This window comes from Lepidothrix coronata, unplaced genomic scaffold (genome assembly GCF_001604755.1).
Source record: "Lepidothrix coronata isolate B3197 unplaced genomic scaffold, Lepidothrix_coronata-1.0 Scaffold19, whole genome shotgun sequence".
Taxonomy (NCBI): domain Eukaryota; kingdom Metazoa; phylum Chordata; class Aves; order Passeriformes; family Pipridae; genus Lepidothrix; species Lepidothrix coronata.
The window spans coordinates 903,454-922,098 of NW_016690199.1; the positions used below are offsets into that span (position 1 = coordinate 903,454).

An 18,645-nucleotide genomic window follows, 5' to 3' on the forward strand; every position below is an offset into this window, starting at 1 on the left:
TTCAAGAGGTGAAAACTAAAGGTGGTATCCCGCTTTCTGGAGGGTGAGGAAAGAGCCCTTGCATTTTCTTAAATAGGTCCTATTTTTGGTTCTGTCGTTTGAGGCTCAAAGGGAGTGATTTCTGTAAAGTATCATGGAAATTTCAGATATAATAGTGCTTTGGGGCACTTAAATACCAAGCTCAAACTGCTATTCAGGGCAGCCATTTATGGTAGGACCAGGAGAAGGCAATGGACAGAATCCATCTCTATTCCCAGCCCTGCAAGCACAGACTCTACACAGGACCCATATGTAGTCCTGTTGCAGCCCAGTGGCTTTAGTACTGGCTGCTGCTGCTGCCAGCTGCAGCTGTGGAGAATGGCAGGAGAGTCTTGAATAACAGCAAAGTCTCCAGCTGTGTTTTTTGCCCACCTTTATCCTTTTCTCTGCCACCTGTACTCTTATAGCATGCATGCTTCCTTCTTGGCATCCTGGCACAGGGATTTCACTGTGAGCAGGAGAAGGAACTGGACTGGGGCACTGGTGATTTTAGGTGTTAAAGGCTGCAGAGGCTGAAAGAGTTGGTTTTCTGGAGAAGAAAAGGAGGATAGTGCATGTTTCAGTTTTTCCTGGGCACATCATCTCCTTCACCTTTAAACTGAGTCAGGTAAATATCAAAGTCATGGGTGCTTACGTGAGTAATAACCAGGTTAGAAAACAGCTGGACATCTTACAGAAACTTAAATCTGTGTCTTCTCTTCGGGTCACATTTGTGCGATTTAAGGATAGTTTGGGCAAGGATAAGTGTCCAGGTATTGTTCTGGGTAACATGCTGAGTTATAGGCCTAAGCCTACAATCCCTGATCACATAAATAGATCCATTATAATTCAGAGCACTTAAGAGCACTCAAGAGTATGGCTGCAGCATCGGACCGTAAATTATCCGTGTGCCAAAAAGCCTCATGCAGGAAAGCATCTACAGTTTTGTCAGATGTGGACACTGTTGGTATTTTAGTGCTAATGGCTTGTGTGCTGTGCACCTCATTCTATTTGGTTCTTGTAAAAAAAACATTAACCTGTGCTAACATTTTGTAGGAGTTCATATTTTGTTCTGTGGTCTTGTATCTTAGAACAAAACACAGCATGTTCTCTTAAAGGGTGTTTATTATAAAAAATGTAACAAGAGAAACCTACACCACTGTCAGAGACATCTTTAAAAATTTATAACCAGTTACATACTATGTGCATGGTAGTAATACCTTGGGATCACAGTGATGGAACAGGAATCATTTGAACTAGTCAGTGTATAAACACAAAACAGAGAGATGCCTGCCCATGTGATGTTAAACCTTCATCTGCTGCTCTGCTGGGTGCAGCTCTCTCTCCTCTAATCCAGCCTTCCTTCTTTTCCCTTCTGCATTTCTTTTGGGGTTTATGTCTGTGTGTAGTGCAATTTGAGAAGAACTATTGTAAAGTTATTCCATCGCCTAAGAAAAGTCCTCCAAGGTTTTCAACAGCTGCAGAATTAATCACACATTATAATTACATCCGTACATGATCATTATTATACCAGCAGCATATTAACCCCATTAAACAAATACAATAGCATTAATGCTGGAAAAGACAGGAGGGAGAGAACAAGCTATCAGGATTTCTGTTGGTAACAGGAGAAAGTTCTTGAATTAAAGACTTTTCTGAAAACAAACATTTACCTGAGCCACAGGTAACAATATCCAGGAAACACAGAAAATGCTCCCACAGAAAATTTAAGATCCTTACATTAGGATCTGCATTGCTCTGGTATCAGGGTGCTTGAAAGGCATTAGTGGATTTTATTTTATCAGATTATTTGTGAGAGAATTAAAGTTATTAACCATGTTACATTCCTGGAGAACTAAGGCACAGGTTAATTCCTTTAATTACTCCAAATCAGACCAAGAAGCTGAATAAAAAAATTAACGTTTAACCTGCATATCTTGCTCTGAACAAGGAACTTGCTTGAGCTCCTAAAGCTTTGTGATTCATGCTTCCATGTCATTGGTAATAGAAGGGGGACCTCGCCAGGGCAAGATGGGGTGGATTCAGTCCTCCAGAGAGCTTGGTTAACAGAGTTGGGATTTTCTGGGAAGCTTCTTGCTGCCAAGTGCTTGCCAGTCAGTCACAGTAAAATTGTAGGAAAGTCACTTCTCCTTCTGCACCTTCTTTTTGCCCATCCTTGAACAGCTAAAATAAGCTTACAATAAGAACAGCTGAGAAAGCTTTGTTCTGGGTGAGAAAGATGAGGCCAGATGCAAGCAGCCCCAGAAGGATGTCTTAGTAATGAGCAGCCAGGCAGTGAGGCAGAAGATGAAGTGTGGATGAATGTAAAGTATTGCATGGGAGCACATGTGGAATTCAAACTTAATCTGGATGGACTCAATATTTCACTTAGGAGTGAAATATTAGTCTTACAGTAAATAGCTCTAGGAAAATGTCAATTCAAGGATCAGCAACAGCAGTGAAAAAAACCCAAAACAAATGTGGACAAAATGAAAAATTGATATTTGATTGTAAATACACAGTCAGTGGTCTAATGAATACTGTGTGCAGTGCTGGCTCCCTCTGTTTAAATAGCATATGATAGAACTGAAAAGATGTGGTGAGGAGTGTTGGAGACAATCAGGGGTATGGGAACAGCTTCCAACGAGCTGTAGCTGAATAGACTGTGCCTCCTACGATGTTACAACAAAGGGAGATGGGGGGAGATTTCACGGAGGTCTACAAGTGTCATTGAGAAAGTGAATTGACAGCACTTACTCATTGTCTTCTCCTGATACAAAACCAAAGGATCATAAAAGGAAGCGAGGAGGTAGTGGGTTCTGAAGAGGAGACAGCTCTTCACCTACACTGTTGAATTCCTCACTGCAGAACGTCATGGATGGTGGAAATCTACTTGAGTTCTGTGCAACACAGGGGAAGTTCTCAAAGTTCCACAGAGGATCACTAAGTACAAAGACACTGCCTCTGACTGAGGAAGTTCTTGAGTCACAAATTGCTGGATACTGGGGGAGTATTTGGGAGGGAACCAGCATATGCCGTATTTTTATAGCTTTACTAAGGTGTGTGTACTGGGGTACTGTTGGCTGGATGAACTGGCTGGGCACAGCTCTTCCCACCACATGTGAGACCTGATTAGGCTTAGAAAGACAAGTGTCAGAACAATGGACTTCCAAGGAGCAATTGTGAGATTTTTGTGGGGGATATTCTATGATACTTAGACATCCAAGGATAGCACATGGTTATCCAGTAATGTTTTCAATAGCTTTATATTTATAAAAGGTATATGAAAAGTATAATCTATGTTACAGGATATAAAAATGAAGATATTTCTGAATCAAAGGAGTGCATTTGAAGTGGATGTATGGCGGTGCTCTCCCACTCCCATAGCTGTAAACAAGAAAAAAAAACGTTTTTTTCCCCCCTCCTAAAACAAGCAGAAGAAAAAGCCATTGCTACCGGAGTAGAACTCTCCTCATTCCAAGTTTCAGTTGGAGCTGAATGTTAAGTGCAAATCTGCAGTGACTTTACAGAGCAGTGTTTGCAGGAGATCTGATGACAGGATGTGTAATAAAGCCATGCCTGTGGGCACCGCTGCTGGAGGTGACAAAAGCCGGGCTTAAGCATCCTTACATCATGCCCCTACCATTGCCGTTGCTGTTGCTGAGGTGTGTAACCATTCTTCCTGATAAGCTTGCTCTTAGAGTTCTCCATCTCCTCTCTGAGGCAGCAGCAATGCATAAATGTGGGAAGTTTTGAAATGCCCTTGTTAGAGGAGAGTCACCTTGTGCATCTGGAGAGATGATTGTGTTCTCTTTTAGCTGGGTCACCCTGCACTAAAGCTGCACCTCCTCAGGGCTGGGTAGTGCAGGCAGATGGTAAGCTGGCTCTGTAGCCTAACAGGTGTCCCAGGTGAGGGCTGGTGCTGTAAAATGGGGTGGACATGGGGTGCTGAGGCGGCAGAGAAGGATCACAGAGGAACTGAGCTCCAAGGGGGAGGATGTTGAGGTGCTGGAGCAGGTCCAGAGAAGAGCAACAAGGCTGGTGAAAAGACTCGAACACAAGTCCTATGAGGAGAAGCTGAGGGAACTGGGATTGTTCAGCCTGGAGAAGAGGAGGCTCAGGGGAGACCTCATCACTCTCTACAACTCTCTGAAAGGAGGTTGTAGCCGGGTGGGGGTTGGTCTCTTCTCCCAGGCAGCTATCAGCAAGACAACAGGGCATGGTCTTAAGCTGTGCCAGGGGAGGTTTAGGTTAGATATTAGAAAGAAATTCTTTACAGAAAGGGTAATCAGGCATTGGAATGGGCTGCCCAGGGAAGTGGTGGATTCTCCGTCCCTGGAGGTTTTTAAGGTAAGACTGGATGTGGCATTTAGTGCCATGGTCTGGTAACCACAGCAGTAGTGGATCAAGGGTTAGACTTGATGATCTTGCAGGTCCCTTCCAACCTAGCAGATTCTATGATTCTGTGATTCTAAGGTGTCTCTGGAAACAGCTTTCTTTCCTGAGAGACCTGGACCTTGCTTTCAGGGAGCCCTCATCTCCTGCCCCTCTTGCATGTCACTGCTGCTTGCAATTCCCTCCCTCAGGCCAAGAAGTGCTTCCAGGGAGCAGTGCATTCCTTTCTGCTGCATTTTAAATTAGAGGTGCTGCTGGTCTGTTCTCTGATGACTCACATGTTGTGAAGGTTGCCAGATTCCAGCCTCTCCCTTGTGTGAGAGCTGTAAGCCCCAGGAGAGGAGACTTGAGCAGCAGAGACTTGGTGAAATAGGGGAAGGAAAGTTGGCTTCTCAGCAACATAGTAGGCAGTTCTCAGCTCTTGTATGATTTATAGAGTAGGCCACAAGCTGCCTAAAATCCAGACTTTCACAATGTGGGGTTGGGACCAAAAGCTTGGGTCTAATTCTTCTCCCTGCTCTTTTACTGATCCAACTGCAGTGAGCCCAGTTCAGAGTATTTCTGCCCCACTGCTGGTTTAACGGGGAGGTAAAGCCAGGACTAATGGTCTTCTGGGTCTCAAACTGAGACCTGGCATGGAGCTGCCAGTACAGAGTAGCACAGAGTTGAGCTCTGGGGCTGCTTCGCCGCGCGGTGCTGCCGTTTATTATGTAGGCTGGGAGCGTGGGCACGCCAGCTGGGGGAAATTAAGCTCCAGGCCTAAGGCTTTATTCTGCTGCGGCTGTTATTAGTCTGGATTGCAGCATGCTGACATGGTTATACTGCTTTTGGAAATGAGCTAGCTTGCCTGGAGCGCGGGTGGGAAAGTCCATGCGGCACCGTGGGGTACCCTGCAGTCCACAGACGTGAGGGGTCAGGAGTCTTTGGTTGTTTATTTCCTTTCTAAATATAAATTCAAGCAGGGGGGTTAGATGCTTTTGTACTGGTAGTGTTTTTGCTCACAGGTCAGCTTTATTAATAATGGTAGTGCTTAGGGTAAATGAAAGCAGAATGCATGCTATGGTCCCTGCTCCAAAAGCGGGAATGCATAAATTAGAGCTGATTATTCCCCTGAGTTGTCATTATCAGTTAGTTCCCTGAGAAGGATCATGACAGAAATGGGTCATTAGAAGAATCGTGGATAAAGTGATTGCCTTTGCAGATGAGCTCTCAAGAGGTGTTTTATGGTTGGGGCAGTGTTGATAGAGACAGAGCAGTCTGCACAAGGAGAGATTTGCCCAGACCTCTGGAGCAAGATGATGCAGTGCTAGCCCGAAATGTGTCTGGCTCCTTGCAGCATTCCTTGATTTAGCTCTTTTCACACCGGTATTAAATGTAGAGGTGTTGATATTTTATGTATACATGAACATTGTTCAATCTACTCATACCAGAGATGAAAGATAAGTTTAGGGTGAAAATGATTTGCAGCAAGAACTTCTGTTCCAAAAGCTGCATGGAAGGGAGAGTCTGGTAGATGCAGTGCTAAAATTGGTCTTGGCAAAATTAGACTTCGTTCTTGAATCTTCACAGACTTTTGTGTAACCATGGGCAAGCTGCAGTCTCAGACACTCCCAGATATTAAGAGGTCTTGCTCTTCTTCATGTCAGTGAGATGGGTGCCCAAATAGGTGAGCACTTAGGCATTTTAAAGAATGTGAGCCCTAATCTCTTTTCTCCCTTTGTGCTTGACAGAGGTGGCATGAAAATAAACACTTTGAAGAGTGTAGAGTGCTGAGACACCACTGTAATGAGGCCATTACTGAATCTAAGCATGTAATTAGATGGAAAATGTTTGCCTTCATAATGAATAGATGCTCTTACGCATACATTCCTCAGTAAATTGTCAAGTTCATCCTTTCTGTAGTTTCAATAATTTCACTGTGTATCTGGGGATGGATTTTCTTTGGCAAAGTCGACAGGAGGGGAGAGAGGACCAGACCGGACCACAAGGAGGACTAGGAAATGTTTTCTGATGAGACTCCTAAAAAGATGCTGCAAGGAGTGCAATGCAGAAAGGGCAAACTACAATCTTTAAATGTAGTTAGTGAAGCAAAATAACAGCTCAGTCTCATATGTACCAACTCTGCAAAGCAAATTTCAGATGCTAAATATATGATACACACCTACTCTTTTATTTCTGTTCGGGCAATCTTGATTCTTTTGCCTCGTAAAATGCACTCAGTGGAATAAATTTTAGGAGAATTAGCAGCCTGATTTAGTTGTCACTTGCACTGTTTTTGTGCCTGTGCTTTCATGGGCATGAATAGGGCTCCTGATATTATCTCTATGCTGAGCACAGTCTCCTTCCAGCCTTCATGTCCCTGCCTGATCCAGACGATACGTGCAGGGTCTCCACCACCCTTGGTACTGTACAGGCAGGGTCTTGGTGCAGAAGTATGTAGAAAATCTGATGTGTATTAAAGAAAAAGCCACATTTTCTGACTTTGGTTTAAGTCACTGTTGGTGTACTGCTCAGTTTTCTTCAAAGCCAGCTATATTACCCCACACGTGCAAAAGCTGAGGCCTCAGTCGGGGATGTAACATCCTAGTAAGAAACTCCTCCATTCATAGCCTCGAGAATTAAGCAGGGCATCCTGAAACAGTATCCTATGGGGCTCTTTAGCTGTGGCACTTGCTTTAGTGTTAAAAACTAAATCATCTATAATGGCAGCACTGCCTACTAGATCGATGCTGAATTATGCCATATGCTTCTTTGATTATAAATGGGTTGACTCCTTTGGGGGCTGTTCAAATGAGTGTGCTGCAGTTAGGTGTGATGAATCCCACCTGAGCCACTGGTACTGGTGAAACTCAGAAGGAGGGATGATATGAAGGCACACTAGGAGTGAATTCTAGACCTCAGTCCTCTCCCTGTCTTCTTACAAGAGATACAGGCATTTGTGGGTGACCTTTCCCTCAAGTAACATGGGAAAATAATCTAAAAAATTTTTTATTTGCTGTTGGTTATGTGGTACATTGCCATGCTCAGGTGGGATAGCAGTGAGGGTGTTGGTAGCAGTTCTTGGCTGCATACAGCTTCTCCACTCTGCCCACTCCCTACCCCAGCATAGGCAGGGAAACACACCCAGGAACTGCCAAGGGATCCAGCGGCAGGATCATTCCAGTGCTGCTCCATGCCCCAGCTCTGCCCTGCCTGTTCCCAGCTCCTACTGTGATCCCAATCAAATGGCCTCAACTAAGCAGTTTTCAGAGGGTAGAGGGAAAAGCAATGTGACACCAAGGACATATCCAGAGAATAATGGAAGAACTGGGCCAGGAGCAAAGAGAGGGGGTCTCATCTCTGTGAATTCTTAGGCCTCAGCACTAACTTCTCTTCCAGCAGAAGTGAGATACTTCATCTTTCTGCCTGTAAATGGAATTGGTTTGGAAAAAAAAATAAAATTATGTGAAGATGTGAGCTTTTAATTCGAAAGAAAGAAAAATTTTAAAGTTCAAACAGGGAACTGTACTAGTTAGTTGTTTGTTTGTATTTAAAAATTAGCCTGGTGGAGATCTTTTACTATTTGGAAATCCCCTTCTCAGAAGAAGAGGATGAGTACATAAAAAAACCCCCATCTATAAAACCTCTTCTCCTCACTTATCTTTATTTCCAGGGAGTTCCTTGCAGCCTAGACCAGCAGCCAGGACTCACACATGAGGAATGCTTCAGTGCACGTTGTGGTTTGTCAGTCCAAAACAAAGTGACATCTCTACAAACACTGCAAGAGTTGTGTCTGGTAGTTGTCTTGCAGAGTTCCACATTGAGTTGAGGTAGAAGAGAGAGTCCTCTCTTGGGCTTTGTGCTTTTGATGGATCTGAAGTTGTTACAGATTTCAGTCCCTCAGCACCACCAACACTGAATAGTAAGGTGGAAATTAGTCCACCTCTTAAAGCTTTTTTTTTGCCCTTTTTTTTTAATTTCCAGATACCATCAGGAAATTAAATCAAAGCTCTGCTTTTCTGTGCAACAAGTAGGTCTTTGTTGGCAAGATCTAATTCATCGCCAGTGTTACGAGGGGAGCCAAGCTGGCCCCCCCAGTTAATGACTGGGCTGAACTTTCCCCGCAGTAACTCGATAGCTGTACAGCTGTGCAGGCTCACAATTTGCTCCTTGATTGTCAGTCTCCTGACAGCTTTTTCAGTGGAACAGTTTGAGAGGAGTGGAAAGCCCTGCTTTGGAGACATAGAAGTGTTTTCACACCTGAAGTGTAGTTTCACACCTTGTGTTGCTCAGTAGATAAGTGCGTAAAATAGCACATCAAACGGGAACAGAAGAGGATAGAAATGCTGTAGACAAGAGACGGAGGCTTGTTATTTATTTCCTATCTTCAGCACACTCTGAAATAATACTCACTTGCAGGAACCCAGGCACAGATTATGAAGGGGTTAGCAGAGGACTTGTCTAGCCAAGCAATCTGTCGCTGTCACGTGCAGAGCAAGGTGAAAACTTACACTGAGCTGGATCTGTGGAGCATTGGGAGCTCTGAGACCACAATATTAACAAGCACATAACAGAGGTGAACTAATTAATACAGGAGGCAGCAAGAGTTTAATGAACAGATTTACAGGAACACTAAATTGGACCATTCCTTCCTAGGCATGTTTACTCCTTGTATTGATTTAGATAGTGAATAAAATTGACCCTGAGTCCACCAAAAAAGTAATAGGAGAATTTGGAAAAAACTTGAAATTATCATGGGAGATAAATCATTCCACTGTGTATGCAGGTTTCTTTTCCCTGTCTTTCAACATCCTTTTGCTTGGTATCTCAAACAATAGGTCACAGAGGCATTCTTCCAAAAGAGAGTGGTGGAGAGACAAGGGCAGCCAAAGGAAACCTGGGTAAGAGAGCCCAAATGAAGCTTGATTGTGAGGGAGAGGAAGGGAAGATGGAAACACACCATTTGATGTGGAGAATCCATAGAGATGCTCATAGGTTCAGTTAATCGTAGACAGGTTTGTTAGGACTGGATACCAGGTACCCTGCTCTTTCCAAGAGAGTAGGGCTGAAACACACATCAGTTTCCTTTTCTCCACAGCTTAATATGAGAAAATCCAAGAGGTGCTTTCATCTGCTGCTTCTCATCCCATGGATTTTACCATGGCTGAGAGATGTCCAGCCCTTGTCTGTTATTCACTGCAGACAAAGCTGCTCTACTTGGAGGGGTTTTGGGTGTTTTTTGACCACTTGGGTCTGTTACCTGTGCCAGAGGTATTGTCTCCTCTTTTATTCTGTCCTAGATACCTATGGAAAGCTCTGCCTGCGCAACTCTGTGGGTCAGGAGATGTCTCGCTGCAAGACCTCCATCCGCCGAGGACAGCCCAACCCTGTCTACAAGGAAACCTTCATCTTCCAGGTTGCCCTCTTCCAGCTCTCTGATGTCACCCTGATGATCTCCATATACAACAGGCGCAGCATGAAGCGCAAGGAGATGATCGGCTGGATTTCCATGGGTCAGAACAGCAGCGGAGAGGAGGAGCAAAGCCACTGGCAGGAAATGAAGGAATCGCAGGGGACGCAGGTCTGCAGGTGGCACACGCTGCTGGAGTCCTAGTGGTTACCAGGGCAACTTGCAGATCCTGGGACAAAGGGCTGTCTTACCTTGTTCTCAGCCAGCAGAAAACAGCTATCCCGTGGCAAGCCCTGTGCTCTGACGGGGCATGTGTGCTTTAACCTGGCTGCTTGGTGTCAGCAGTCATGGGTATTAAAGGTGGCAAGGCCTTGGAAGCACATTCAGTTCTTGTCTTTCCAGGTTGTCCTGCATTTTCTACATCCAAATAATTAACCCTGGCGAGAAGCGGTGGGAATACCTACAAAATCCTTTCCTTGGTCGTTGTCTTGCTGATTTTGTCATAGGCTTAATCATCACAGGCTGATTCTGATGCTGTTTTCTTCTGGGTTAAACTCTCTCTTCTCTCCCTCCCCTTATTTATATTAATGAAGTTTGCAAATATTCTTCACACGCAGATAGCTCACAGAAAGGCTAACCTGCATGCAGATCACATCCTCTCCCTTTTATTATCGTGTTTCTAAGTCCTAGAAATAAGCATTTGATACCACTGTAGACTGGATGATATATTTTTCAAGCAGCATGAGAAAGCACTCTTGAATTCTCTGTCAACTTTAAAGTGCCTAGACATTACTACTGTTCTCCTGTACTAACAGTTGATATTAGGACTTAACACTATTGATATTTTTAATTAGGCACCCTGCGCACTTGTTAGCCTGCATTGCCATAGGTTTGCACAAGAGATAATGAGCATCAGTTTTCTATTGCATTATACAATGCATGTTTAGATGTTTACTTGAAGTTATGGCTTCTGTCATCACAAATACCAAAAAAAAGACCAGAAAAAGCTGCACATCCACCTTTGTGCCTGAATCACTCTTTTCTGCATCACTGTTTTGCCAATGTGTTAATTTGGTTTTTAGAAGCAAGGTTCATTCAGAAAAGCATTTCTGTGAGCATTACAGGTGAAGGCTTCAGATCTGTGGTTTCTCTGTGATTCAGCTGAGCACTACTCAGTTTGCTGAGGGCTATCCTTTAATATCTTCTTGGGATATGACAGGGGACTAGTTTTGGCATACTGAGCCATAGAGGATGCCAGACCATGTCACCTCATCTTGGGGGCAAGCTCTCCTGCAGGTAAGGAATAGGATCCAGGGGACCCCCCAGAGGGGCTCTGCTGAACTAGCACCGGAGAAAAGTATTGTGCTTCCTGCCTCTCACTGAAAACAATGCAAGGAGCAGGCTTGCTGGATGAGGTGATGACACTTTCACGTAGTAACTTTTCAGACTATATTGTCCTTTTCCGCTCTGTTCTTTTTCCCTGTCTTTGCAAGTTGAAGCCATGGAGATGATGGATAGGGGACGTGTCTCGGTCTCCTGCTTGACTAAGTGGTTGTTTTTGCAGTGCCGTGTGTGACACAAAGGAGGATGTTCATCTTCAAGTGCAGTGATGGTATGTAGGCAGTGAGGTGCTGAGATCTTCAAATGCTATCAGCTACCCAATCTCCCATTCCCCCCGCTCTCTAGGAGAGGACTGGCATTTCTCCATTCCTGCTGATGACAGCAAGACACAGGAAATATTTTGCTGAAAAGGTTTGTCTGTACTGAGTCACTTCGTGTTTTGGTTTTGTCATTTGCTGAGATCTGGCACCAAATTCTGCCTCCTACTGCACTGCAGCCATCTCCTTCCTTCAATGGTGCTGTGCAAATCTAACTAATGCAAATTTTGGCACTGGCTGTTTGACCAAAATTGGGCCTCTCTGCTGGTTTGGCTCACATCCAGGCCAGCCAGGCCCTGAGGGCACTGCTGTGACAGTCACAGGTTATCACTTGGTGTCATACACACAGGCTCTGTCTGTCCTCATGAGGCAGACAGAATAATCTGCATGTAGGAGGGCTTCTGGTACAGGTGATACAAGTTATTCTACAGACCCTGCTTTTGTATATTCTTATCACCTGTCTGAGTATCATTTTTTCAGGGAGACTTCTGGGTATCATATGCAGGAGTGTTCTCCTCTCCTGTCTAGATAAGCTGACATATCTGCTTTGCACTACTGGGGCTTTCTGTCACAAAACAGGATACAATCTAAATTCAGCTCAGCAAACAAATATATTTTTGACTGCACTGCTAATGCTGCTGTATTACCAATGCAAAAAAAAAAAAAAAGGACATTTGAGTGGTAACCAGCAGAATAGATTTTTTTTTTTATCACACACTTTTCTTCTGGGGAAAAAAAAGTAGAGGAAACAACCCAATTGAAAAGGTACATTTGCTGATTCCAGTTGCTTTCCAATCTCGGCATCTTTATTTCCCTGAACTGCATAAAATGTATGTGCAAGTGTTTATAATTAATTTTATTACCTGGAATGTGAATATATGATAAACTCACTGAGATTTTCTCCATAACTTCTTGAACCTGCGAAGTGTTGCTTATGCTTCATGATTAGCTAAGGGAAAACTGTAAGTTGATAATGTGTTTCAGCGGTGAACTGGAGATAACCCAGATTTATAACAGTATGATTAAAAAAAAACTATTGAAAAAGATCATTTTAAAAAGCAATGTAATAAACTGGTTTTGGACTTCCATGCTGTTTTCACAGTAAGATCTTTTCCAAAGATACAGCATTATGGGAATTGAATTTTAATATATAATTTCAGTGTAGAGTATTGGGAGTTAGAGGAAAGCAAGAGAAAACAGCTTACTTAGAGTAAGTTAATATCTGAGCATGTATTAAAACTTAGTTGTCCAAGGGAAGCAGGTTGATGCATTCTTGCTGCAATCTTTTGGCCTTATATTTTACCGGAAAATTTTGGAGTGGGGGTAAAAAGGGATGCAGCAAATGGACCATTGGGGTTTTGGAGCTACTGCCAAAACTGTTGGCATATCCATGCCTTGAGCAGTGCATTCGTGGGGTTCATTATGTTCCTACTAAAGCAATGGAGGAATTTTTTGAATCTTGGGATGAACAAGGTGCTGGAGGTGCTTGTGCTTGCTAGTTGTATTTTGATATTTTTGCTGCTTTCGTGGTTTATTTTTCTTTTCGGTGTTGACTGTGAAATGAAGGATTTGTACCAGCCCTGGCATATTCCAAAGCTCCTCTAATTCTTCCCATTGACAGATTGAATTAGTCATTGCTAATATTGATACAGGCTTGGCTTGTACTCCTGGTCTTTCTTATGTAAATACCATTGCCCTTTCAGTCGGTGTTTTAACCCCTTGTTTCCTTTGGAAGTGGCTGACAAGACTGAATTTGCAGAAAGGTTTCCATTCCTTGGGAAGTTTGACTCTCCCTTGGCTCACAGTTGGTGATGGGTGGTAGGCTGGGCCCTGTGCTTCACTGGCCTTCCTCCATGTGGATGCTGATGCTTCCTCTCTGTTTCTCTGGGGTTCCAAGGTGGGGAGAGGAGCTTCCCGTGGGAGGGCCATGGGAAGTTCAAGGATCAGGATCAGAAAATAAAAAAAAAATGAAAACCCACAAAACCATTGTGTGGGAAGGAACTTAACTGCACTGGCATAGGCCCGGAATATTGTGGGCAAGTGCCCTGCATACAGCTCTGTATCTTGAACAGCATCGTTCAGCTGGTTGCAGTCTGTTCCTTCCTTGGTCTCTCTCCAGCCAGCTGGAGCTGTCCTGCTCTGTCCTGCTAAGCTCTGCTGTTGTTTTATCTCCTGGTTTTAATGTGTGTCGACAACAGAACAGAATGATCTCACCATGTTTATATTCCCCATGATGTGATCTTCAGCTGATGCCCACAGAAATGAGTACCTCTTTTAGCCCACTGAGCTGCAGTGCTGGCTCCCTGAAGTGTCCATTTGCAAAAGCTTTGTCTGGATGGTCTTCTGCATCCTTTGATTTGTTTGGGTTTCCTTTTTACCAGTGTCTTTAATTAGCTGGACCCTGCTGTGGCCTGCTCGTTCCTGTCGCTCTGCCTTGCCTGTGCTTCCCTTTGGAGATAATGTGGGTTGTGTGGCTCCTGGGGTACATGGACAATACTCAGATATATTTTTAGCGGCTGCAGATCCCGAGGAGTTGTTTGGTGCTTTACATAGTCGACTGATCTTCAGTCATGAATGTCTTTAGATGTTCCTGGATGCGCAGAACCAAAAGCTGCCAGCTGCTATTGATCATTTTTCCAGCATAAAGCCGGAGGTGGCAGCTTGGCAGAGGAGCAGGCGTTTCCTCTGGTGGCAGTTCGTTTTCCCCTTCAGTTGGAGCTGGCGATGACCTTGGAGCTGGCGTGCCTGCAGAGCTTGCTTTCCACTCCCATATTTATCATCATCTTTAATCTGTGTGATCACAGCGCTTCATCTCTCTGCCTCTCAGCTGCCTTCTGCCCTTCAGCACGAAAGGTGGACAAAAAGGCTGAGCAGAGAATATGGCCTTCTCCATCACGTTATCCCTGGGCCTGAGGGAAGCTGACTCCTAGAGGGGTTGTCTTAAAGTCTTGATGCTCATGATCAAGACGATGCATCCCTGCTGTCTAATCCACTTGTGGACTTTGAAGGTTGTTAGTTGGGCTGTGATACTTTAATATTTACAAAGTAGTGACACCTGTTCACCTCAGTGTGGACCAAGTTAATGACAGAAGAAACAACCTGTTCTGTGTTTGCTTTCTTCTTTCTCATGGGCATTGTGTTCTGTGAAAGGACAACAGAGCCTGAAGGAATTAGTATGCAGGAACATCCGCTTTCCATTTAAAATGTACTGTGATGTTTGCAGCTATGGTTTGAGGGGGAAAAACAAAGCATCCAGGGTTTGTAGAAAAGCTCACACATCGAATGAGGCACGTTTTCCCCTTCAGCATGTGCTACCCCAACAAATACGTTCTCATATCCCAGGAAGCGGTGCTGGCTCTCAGCTCATCTGCTTCTGTGATACAAGCAGCCAGAAGCTGACAGATCCTAAAGCTTGGAAAGACATCCAGGATAATTCCACATAGCTGTTTTGGGTGTTTATTTGGGATCTGGTGCAGATTTAACAAGATGTCGTGCAAAAAATGAAAACCCCAAGCAGCGGTGGGAAGGTGGTGAGGAGGGAGGGAGTCAGGGAAGGCTCTCAGTGTGCTCATGCTGCTGTAAAACTGGGAGTCTGCTCACTCTCTACTCCAGAAAGCAGCACAGCTGGGCTGCAGTGGCATCAAACCTGAGCTGAAACCCAGTTTCTCTGCGTGATTCCTGAGCTCCAGATCTGCTGAAGGCATACAGCCTTTTTTTTCAGTGCAGGGTGAGCTTGTGTCTTCCTGCAGCCTACACTGTGGGCCCAAAGAAATGAATGTGTAAGTATTTTGTCTCTCGCAGCAGCCCAAGGTCATCTTTCTGGAACAGCAAACAGGCACAGAATCCAAAGAAGATCAGTCTGTCATAGGAGTAAGGTTAGCATCTGCACTTACAAATGACAAAGGCTATTAATCCTCATGCTGTAATCCCCAAGCTATTTGCCAGCTGGCAGCAGGAAGATGTTCCCGCTCAACCCACACAGCTATCCATGTTTTTTCACCTTTATGGAGCAGATATAGGTCAATACTGTAGCCTGGATAAAGAACTTGGTAGATACCATTCATCTCTTTTGGCATTACAATCCCTCTCCTCTCCACACAAGCCATCTGTACAAATTAGTAAGAGGAGAGCTGCAGGCTGGGCTCTCCCTGAGCTGCTCCCTCAAAACAGAAGGTTGAAGGTGAAATTTTTTTCCCTCCCCTCTGCTCCTGAGTTTGTCATGGGAGGATGAATTTTGAGATTTTACTGCAGAATTGAACAGCTTGAGAAAAGCTCTGTCACTAGACAGGTTTTGTACACAGAGCAGAAAAAACCTAATGCTTGTAGAAGGCAGAAAAAAGTCCAATATTGATGCTTTATTCAATCCTAATTTGGGAACCTGTGTGGGAATTGAGTATTGCCCATCACAGGAACATAAAATCCTGAATCCTACAAGTTATCACTACTGATAAGGCAGAAGGAAGACTGCTGCTTGGCAGCAGTGCAGATGGGCTGTGGTAGTCTATATGATCTCACCAAAAACCTATACGGTCACCGTGTTACATCCAGTGAACATTAGGCAGGCTGGGGTTGGAAAAAGTTGAAGAAGAAACACAAAAACCAGATGGGAGCTGTGAAGCTCCATTTAGACCTGTTACTTGCTCATCTCTGTAGAAAATTGGAAAGCAAATTGTTGGGTTTTACTTAACAGAAGTGGTTTAACAGAAATCACAGCTGCTTGGGCAGCTGCAGGTGTGAGGAAGTAAGGATGTTTCCTCCTGGCTCTTGCATTTCCTCTGGCTGTAATGGGTGACATAAAATAAACATCAAATACTCCAGAGGTGTCTGTCCTCTGTACCATCATACCCAACCTGGGCTGATCTTATTGAGTAATAAGAGACAGAAAGCTGATATTGGCCATGGGTGAAGAACAAAGATTCAGGATCCAGACAAAAGCTAGATTCTTCCTGAGCTCCACAACCATTAATGAGCTGTGACCTCCAGGGAAGGCATTTTGTTGTGCCAAATACCTCCCTTTCCCTTAATTTCTCAAACTTAGGATAACATTGCAAAATTTTCTCTTCATTAGCAGCCAGGAAATAAATAATATAATTTTGCCAGCTTTCCTCATCCCTGTGTCTTGTTAACACTTTCCAGGTGCTTTTCCTTCATGCTGTCTCCATCACTGTGTTTCCCATCCTCTCATTAATATCTACAGAGGTCTGCTCCAACACAGGTCTGTACCTGGTAGCAATATTTTATGTTCATGGTGCTCAGGATAAAACCTATCCTCTGATCTCTTGCTGTCACTACGTGGCACCTCAAGCACAAGTTTTCCAATTAAACTGGTACCACATCTCTCCTGTATTCTTCTGCTGACGTTGCCATGTTTTGTGTTTTGCTGGGCTGTATTCTCAGCTGTAACTTCATTGACTTTTTCCCAGCAGAGAGTTTTGTTTGTCAAGAAGAGTAAATGAGGTAATCATTCGGTAGACTTAGCATTTAAATACTGCGTGACATTTATATGTGTATATATAAAAATGTTTTTTATGGTAGAGTGCCGCAAGGCATTTGCATGAAGCACATCTCAATGTATATTTGACTGTTGATTTAAATATACTGTATATAATAAGTTATTTTTAGTGTGTATCGACTTCTTTCTATATTGGAACAATATACCACCTCTGGCAGGCTTTTGTTGTCTCGCTGTCGCAGTCACAGCTGGACATTGGTGATGCGGAGACTGAGGTGTCCCTCTCCTCTTTCCTCTGTGTGCCCTGTGATGTGGGAGTCTTTCCCCCCCCAGCAGCTTTGTGAGTACACAGATATAACTCCTGGGGTGTGTTGACACAGGACAGTGTTGTAAGCCTCTTACTGCATTTCCCTCCTGGAGTTTAGTAGAATAATCTGCCTTGAAGATTTTTCCTTTCTTTGCTGTAGTCTCCTAAGTACATCCCATGGGTGTGTAGTGAGCCAGTTGGTATTCAGAGTGATTCAGCCCTCTGGATGAGGCTGCATCAGGAGTAATAGAAATCTCAGCTCCCCTTTTGCAGCCTGAGGTCACAGAATCACAGAATGGTTTGGGTTGGAAGGGGCCTTAAAGACACACTTGTTCCAAAGTCCCTGCCATGGGCAGGGACACCTTCTGCTAGGGCAGGTTGCTCAGAGCCCAGTCCAACCTGGCCATCCACAGCTTCTCTGAGCAACCAGTGCAGCCAACTCCCAAAGTATAAACAACAGGAGGACACACTATCCATTCCTACTGCTAAATAGTGAGCACTGCTGGCATTCCTCATACCAGCATCCATCATTACTCAGTATAGAGAGATGCTCCCACCAGTTACAGGTCTATAAAAGCTCTAGATGATCCAGCAGTGCTTCAACAGGAACCAACAGGCTGCATTGCTGTTTCTCCTGCCACGGTTGTATCCAGCTTTCACATATTGAAAAGAAAATGTTACCATGAATTCCCAGAGAAACAAAAATGTCTCATAGAATCACAGAATGGTTTTGGGATGGGAGGAATCTTAAGGATCATCTAGTTCCAACCTCCTGCCGTAGCAAGGAGCACCTTCCACTAGACCAGGTTGCTCAAAGCCCCATCTTACCTGGCCTTGAACACTTCCATGGATGAGCATCCACAGATTCTCTGGGCAAACACAATATTTATCTATAAATTAATCACTTTAAATAATAACAATACAGAAAAATTAGCAAAAAAGGCCAGGTCTCTAACTTCTGGTGTTTCAAAAGCAAGGCTTCTAGAGCTTGCATTTATTGTTGAATTATTTTTATGATAAATAAATCTATAGAGGGAGAACTGTTCATAAAGTTTATAAGAAACGAATTCGTATATTCTTTTCACTTTTGTAAAGCTCAAAGATTTGCACTGAAAATTGTACCTTCAATCTAGTTAATAAACAGCTGGTATTGACTGGTAAGGCCACCAGGGTGGTTTGACTGTTGTTTCACTTGCTGGGTACGTGATTGAAGGAGATATCTGCAGTGCAAAACTGTGACAAAATGATGAAATATATGATGAAAAGATGTTTGGATATTCATCAGGAAGAGTGGTACGGGTTTATTCTTAGCTTTTCATGCAGCTGACAATGAAACATTTTTATTCTATTTAAGTGCTAACGTGCATGATCATACAATATATTGCCTCTCGCTAATTATATGCTGTGTTAGGAATACTAATGTCTA

The 18,645-nt window shown here is 43.8% G+C and overlaps 1 protein-coding gene across 2 annotated transcripts in view; it reads left to right on the plus strand.

The window, feature by feature from the left end:
• SYT16 (synaptotagmin 16) overlaps positions 1-17,075 on the plus strand; it is a 109,714-nt gene extending 92,639 nt beyond the window's left edge. For both annotated transcript variants that reach the window (XM_017807704.1, XM_017807705.1), the window contains one exon: positions 9,693-17,075. In XM_017807704.1, coding sequence (XP_017663193.1) covers positions 9,693-10,006 — 314 coding nt within the window. In that variant the 3' untranslated portion in view covers positions 10,007-17,075. The remainder of the gene's footprint in view (positions 1-9,692) is intronic.
• Positions 17,076-18,645: the final 1,570 nt, after the last annotated feature.